General features: G+C 42.5%; 1 protein-coding gene across 1 annotated transcript in view; it reads left to right on the forward strand.

The window, feature by feature from the left end:
- NUDT6 (nudix (nucleoside diphosphate linked moiety X)-type motif 6) overlaps positions 1-7019 on the forward strand; it is a gene marked incomplete at its 5' end in the record, with an annotated part of 12511 nt that overhangs the window by 207 nt on the left and 5285 nt on the right. Inside the window, 2 exons of the mRNA XM_010157661.1 lie at positions 2234-2393; positions 5078-5133. Coding sequence (XP_010155963.1) covers positions 2234-2393; positions 5078-5133 — 216 coding nt within the window. The remainder of the gene's footprint in view (positions 1-2233; positions 2394-5077; positions 5134-7019) is intronic.

The following is a 7019-nucleotide window of genomic DNA, read 5'->3' on the forward strand; positions in this document are numbered from 1 at the left end:
AGTTATAAAGGCGGCTGGATCCTCAAAAAGCCCTCTGAACGAGCCCTTAGGTCCAGGAAATGGATTGCTCCGCTTCACAACCAAGGTGTGGAAACCAGCTGCTTTCTGTTTGGGTAACTTTACAACGTGAAGCGTGTCTAAAAACCGGCCAGTAAAGAGGTTTCTCAAAATGGTTCCACTTCGAGAAAATTGTAAACAGCTAAGGGAGAGGAAAATGTGGTCCTGACACTTTAAAATTTACCTCATTGTTTCTAAACACCATTTTGAGAAGCGTATTTTGGCTTTCACCTTGCAGGTGAGAGAGGTAGGATTTCAAGGTTCAAGCAGTTCTTTAAAAGTAAAAAAAAAAACACTACAAACTTAAAAGAAAAAAAAAATTTCCCTGCTCCCTGTCCTTACTCAATATATGCCTCTGCCTAAACTATGCTCAAGTTAAGGTCTGTAAATGGGCCAAACTTGCCCCAACAGGGATTGTTTAGGAGCTAGCTCAGCTGTTAGCCTAAACTACAACCGTCCAAAAGCTGCTCTCACCTGTGCTTAGCAGTCCAGAACCCAAGCAAGTTATTTTCCAAACAAAATGAAAAACTGGACACCATACCCTTACCCATCTAGACCTCCCACAACCACAGTTGGAAAGGAGTTGCTCTAAAAACTGAGGAAATTCCAAGGAACTAGATAAGAAGGTGTCACCTTTTTTTTTACACAGCGCAGTACAAGGAGCTGATGAGTCAACTGGAACTCCGCTGGAGTTCCTAATTTGAAAATTCCAGTTTTGAATGGTTTTGCCCTCTCTCTCAGCAGTCTTCCACAGGTTTGCAATTACCCATCCCATCGCTTAGTAGCCCGGTAATCTGGAGTAATACCAGTACCCCTCACATACTGGTAAAGGCTACATAGCAGGGCGTTTACAGCAGAGGCAGCATGTCTCTCCCGTTACAAACTTGCCTAGTTTGTGCTTGGCTTGCAGGGATACTGATGCTTCACCAGGCGATGTGAAGAACCATAAATAGCCATTTGAAAAACCCAGTTAGGAAAGAGTCGGAAAAACTGAATTATTCTGCCTAGCAGCATGTCAGGTGCAAGTGCGTTGTGGAAAAACAAAGCCTTCGGTTACAAAACGGTGCTACTGCTATCGGTAACGGGAGAGTGGAGTGACATTGCCAACAGAGGGCAGCGGAGAAGCTGAAGGCAGGCTTGGAGTTTTTCAATGGACATGTTAGAGCATGTTTTCCTGAGGTATGAAAACCTCACCAGTAAAATATGTGGCATTAAACTGGAGTAAGATCGTGCATTCTCCTAGCACAAGCACTGTGTTACTCCTTACGCTTGTAACTTGCATGTTTGAGGGAACATGAGTAACTGAAAGGGGATTTTTCTGAAGTAGGTTTTGCGTAGCTGGAAGTGCTGTTTAAAAGAAAATCATGTAGTAGGTGTGTTGTGACCCTGGTGGTTATCAGGGAGGACTTAATATAAGAAAAATCATAACTTTGAAAAACTCTCAAATAAGCATACCAAAATACAACGGACACACTTTCAAAGCATAATTTGCTGTTGTGCTTTGAGATAAACACTTTGCACTCTGCAGGTAGGAAGAAACTTTGGGGAAAGAACAAGTTTCATAAACGGAGGTGTATGGATTTCAGAATGGATTGCACAGATTTTGAAACTGCACAACATATAGTGTACGTATTCTTTGCTGGCACTTCTCAGACCTGTGCAATTTTAGCCATTATTGGCAGTTTCTTTAAAAGAGGTAAAGACTGAAGGCAGGCACTTGTGCAAGGAAGCAAAGAGATTTCTGTGTGTGAAATGATGACTGCAGTATTGGGTTTTATCCCTCTGTTCCACTCAGTCTCTGGATTTGCAACACATTCCAAGAACACACTAAGCAGTGTGGATTCCACCTGGAATATGTTTATTCCATTATCTTTCTACTTCAGGGGGCAGAGCCTGGGTAGTGGCATGGCTTCGTTCTATTTTTAATTAATTTTATTCCAATATCGAATTGTTTAAATATGTGCATTTATAGTGTGCGTATGTGCCGCACCCTCGGCCTTTTTATCTCCTGTAGAAAAAGACCATTTCAGAAATTTTCTGCAGTAAAGAGGAGCCAGTCTGCTGTTGAGAGTCTTCATCTCCAAGCCGAGGCCAATCAGTTAAATGCAGAACTTAGTCGCTTGAGCATGATGAAGAGGAAAAGCAGGGACGTTAAGAGGTGTTTGCTCGCCTGCAGGAAGCCGGCACGGGGAGCAGTCAGCAGGTAGCGAGCCTGCATTGCCAAGTAGACCAGCAGCTGGTTTTCCTCCTGTCTGGAGTTTCCCACAGAGCGAACGCTGCGCAGCCAGGGCTAGTGCTCATCGGGCCAAGTGATGACAAAGGTGTGAATAAGCAAGGTCAGGTCATGTTTTGCCAGACGAGATCGGAGTCGCCAAGCAGAGAGTAGCGAACGTTACTCACTGGGCTTGGCCATCATTGTTTAGAAATAGTGGAATATCTGATGTGTCTCCCAACTAACTTACTGCATCCGTTTGTGGGCGGCAGGATTTTCCAAGTGTATAAAGGTACAGAAAAAGCTTCTGGTGTAAGAGATGATGAAGATGTTTTTGAAAACCATTTCCAAAGTTCTACGCCTCCTAGGAGGAAGTGGTCTGCCATTCAGAAAGTGAGTGTTCGTCACACAACGATGGCATAGGAAGACAAGTTGAGGAAGGAAAGGAAAAGGAGAGGAAGAAAACTGGAAGCTCCTCTCCTCCCCCTCACGTGTAGTGTAAGCCTGACAACGCTGCAGTTACTTTCATTGCTACCACCTTAACCTGGTTGTTGAAAGTCAGTCATTGGAGTTGGAGAGAGAGAAGGGTCTCCACAGACTCGTACACACACACGATCATCAGCCTTGGCCAGTCCCTTTGATTAAGGAAACATGTAAAATGAGCAGCTGCATAAATCCCCAACTGCACAGGAAGGTGAAGTTAGATAGTTACGATAGCCCAAGGAATCAGAAGTGATTTAAAAGCAGTTCCCAAGTTGTACAAAGTGATTCCTATTCCTGCCTGCTGCTGTTTACAGTGCAAGCAGTCATGTGTGCGCTCATTACACGGATGACAAGTGCTTTTCAGCTGAACATCTTTTTGTACATGTTTATATCGGACATAAATAAAACAGGTAGGATGAAGACTTTTTTCTCCTCCATTACTCACAGTCTGGATTTGTCTAAGGGATTTTTTTAATAATAATTTTCTTACCTATTTCCCCAAAAAGAACATTCAAACCACAGCAGTGTTGTAATACCAATTACTTGGTTAGGGGACAAGTGTAAACCTTTCCAGAAAGTCATCCTGGTGTTGGATGATATAAATTCTAGGTACCACATTTGTAGCAAGAGGGAGAGTTTTTAAAACCACAGTTGAGGGCCTGCGGCCAAGCTCTGGTCTCACTGATGCTAACCAGGTGTGGCCCAGCGAGCTTCTGCAGAGGGACTCCTGAGTTACTTTTGGGAAAATGAGAGCAGACAGCAAATCCCAGTAGTATTTTTTCCTTTCTTCTTGCTCTGCATGTAAGTATCGTCTAGCAGAGATTCTGGACATCTCACAGAGAATTACACTGCCAAAAATTACATTCACAGGCATAGATTTCTGGGGAACAGAGGAGAGAAAACCTTCTTTCTGTTGGATTTGAACTGCAGTTTCCCATCTTCAGCAGCCCTCCTTGGTCTCAGCAAACATTTGTCTGAAAAATGTCTCTTCTAGAAAACAATCCTGATAATCTCAGCATGCATTAAATTTGCTACTGCCCTCCTTTTGTTCCCTCTTCTCATCAGTACACTGCTTGAACCGGGACACCACTAAATATTTACAGGAGGAATGAAATGAAGCCACAAGCCGTGGGGAGGCAGATATGTGACTACCCTCTTAAGGCACGTCCTTTAACATATCTTGAAGGAAGATTGGTATTTCATCTTTTAAATATTCCTCCTACACATAAGTCTGCCGTGTAGTATTAAAAAAACAGATAATGTTTTGAGCTGGACACACTCACTCCTTAATAATTCCCTTCTGTGGAAATCCTTCCCCGTAGCATTTTAAATGCCTGTATCATCACAGATCTGTCCATATACTCTTCCTCCTGCTGTAAAAGGATATAAGCAATTTTTTTATTGTTACCTACCAATTTGAAACCCATGTGTGACTGGTGTGGAAAAGGCCTGGCAAGTTGCACCACTGTTCTCCTCCTGCTCACCGCAGCACACTTTGGAATCTGAGAAAAATAGCCGTTTGAAAGGGCAGATGCTTTGAAAGTGTGACCAGTGAGTGTGGCATGATGATTAAACATTAAATGCTTGGGGTTTAGAAAGTAGGAAAATTTGTAATCTGACGGAGAAAGCCATGGGCTGAGCATGAGAACACAAGATGAACTTTTCACTAAAAATCATAAATCAGGATGCATGAATCGAGTGCAAGTCTCCCTTTTCCACTTGGAAGCAATGCCTTTTGATTAACTAATTGACTCTGATTACTGTGCAGTTCCCATCAGGAGCTGTTAGCTGGGTGAGTTTATAGCCAACCTGTTGAACATTATCAGTACAGTCAGCCCACTGAGTACTAAACCTTGTGTGTTATTAACCACAAAATGCTCAGGCAGGAGTTTTGCCACGAATGTCACTGGAGAAGGGTTCTTGCCCATCGTGGCTACCAGCATCACTGAAGTAAGGTTACAGGCACGTCTCTGCTGAAGCAGGCAGCTTTGCTAGATTGTTTGAAAGAAGTCTTGATAGCATTCTTTAGTTCTAATAATACAAATTATTTTCCTGTCTTTTTTGGAACTTAAATGTAGGAAATATTTATCTTGGTACTGCTAACTATGAATTTTTATTCAGGACACTTAACCTTTATTTCCTACTTTTCTGTGTATCAGGCTTCCACCGACAAACCACTTTCTGTGATTCATCCAGACAAATCTTGCCAACTGTAAACTGGGTATCATTAGGGGCTTGTTATTTTTATCAAAACATGTTAAATGATGCTTGTTATGATTGAACATAGGTGTCTAACAACCTTTCTCAATATTGTCTCTCTACTAGGGGCTGTTCTAGATGAAAGCACTGGAAAGGTGTTGGTCGTACAAGACAGAATTAGGGTAAGTTTGTTGAAGGGTTATAAAACAGAGAAGTTAATTTAGATAAGCCTTTTCTGTAGTAAAAAATAAAGATCTTTGCTTTTCATTCCAGTTCAGAATTGTGGTAGTTCACACATGTGTGTGTCTTAGAACACATCTACAACATATTGCTGTGTTGCATTCGGAAAAACAAATAGGAAAAAAAAACCCTTTGAAAAGCAATGACTGTTGTTAATTGTAATCAATTAACAGTAATTGTTGATTGAATCAGCTGAATGAAGTGTCCTTTCTGCTCTGATTTTTCCGTTTTCTCCTGTAACTGACCCAAGAATCCCTGATCTTGTGTTTGGATCCATGCAGACCTCTGGAAAAGCCCCATGGCTCAAAGCAGATTGTAGGAGACGGATTCTGGTTTTCTTTGGTTTCAAAAATTCCAGGCATATCTGTGGCTTTAAATAAGCAGTAGCATGCTGTCTGTGACCTGGAGACCACCACTGTACAGCAGGTGTAGGGATCATTAATTTCTGACAAACTGAAGTGCTTGACCTCACTCCTGCGAATGCCAAGCCAGAGCATTAGTGTGGTGATGGTGGGTCGTGTGATGTGGCCTGAGATAACCCAACATCACCCACTGGTAATGCCTTCCAGCCCCTGTCAGGCTAACCTGGGTTAGCAAGTGCAGAAAGCTCACTAACCCTTGCCTGTACTATTCCAGTTAAAACGGACTTGGTTTCCACCACCCTTTCTTTTGCAACTTAAGGTGTCTTCAGTAGAGAGAGATTAAGTGCAATTTTAATCAAGGGAAACAACCAAAACTTGCATATGCTAACTGTCCTTGGGCACTTGGCTGCATCATTTTCATTTTATATCGTTAAAACTATGCCCGAATCTCACTGGCTACATTTTTCTTTTTTGAAATTGCTGTTCAGAGATAAGTTTTTCTCAGGACCCAAAACATCAGTTCACTGGTAATTACAACACAGTTAGTGAACTTCCATGGAAGGGTGCTTTCGTAGACAGGGTCAGTCGTACAACATGTTGAATTTGTAACACGAGACTTCAGAGGAAGAGAAGCACCCTTTTCTTGTTTCCTGTAAACTATTCATTTTATGTTTTTACTTACCATAAAGTAGAATTTCAAGGACTCCTCTATAGCAGGACCTTCAGGCTCACATTCCCTAATGACCAATTAAAGCCTAAGTCCAGCATGCACGCTACAGGCTCCAGAAGCGGTTCCAGTTCTAGCAAGGCTCCCGGAACAGAACAGCGCATTGCAAATGTTAGAAACTTAACCTTTAGTTTTCCTTTTATGCAGACAGAAATTATAAAACCGCATGCTTACCTTTCAGAAAAAGCTTAAACAGGTCTCAGGGTAAAAACAAAAATGGCACATTCTGCCTATTTGGAAGGAAATATAGTTTCCTACCATCAGGAGGCTCAAGGTTTAACTTCTTCACATTGTGGTTTTGTTTAAAGCTCACCCACAGCCCCTGTAAGAGCAGATACCTCTGTCCAGTTTTACAGTGAGACTTCAGAGGCTCTGTTCAGGTTCTGGGTCCAATCCCATACTCACCAGACATTACCTCCTTGGCTGCTGTCCCCAAAAAACACATGAGGACCAGCCTGGTGCCACTCTTCCTCCATCTCAGCCTGAAAAGCGGGATGGGCATGTCCCAGGTCAGCTATTTCAGCTTACCTTTCCAGAACAAAGCTGACACCTAGTGACACAGTGAGCCAGGAAGGTGAAAGGAAAAAAAAATCGTCATTCCCAACTCCCCTCACAGCTCTCTTTTGTTGAGGGCATAAAATTAAGTATAAAACAGTTCTTACGCAGCAAACAAGTGAAACGTTTCAGTGCAAGCAAATTGGCTCAGGCAGCATCTGTTTCGCACTGTCAGTTCCACCGC

The sequence above is a fragment of the Eurypyga helias genome, unplaced genomic scaffold (genome assembly GCF_000690775.1).
Source record: "Eurypyga helias isolate BGI_N326 unplaced genomic scaffold, ASM69077v1 scaffold34468, whole genome shotgun sequence".
NCBI lineage: Eukaryota > Metazoa > Chordata > Aves > Eurypygiformes > Eurypygidae > Eurypyga > Eurypyga helias.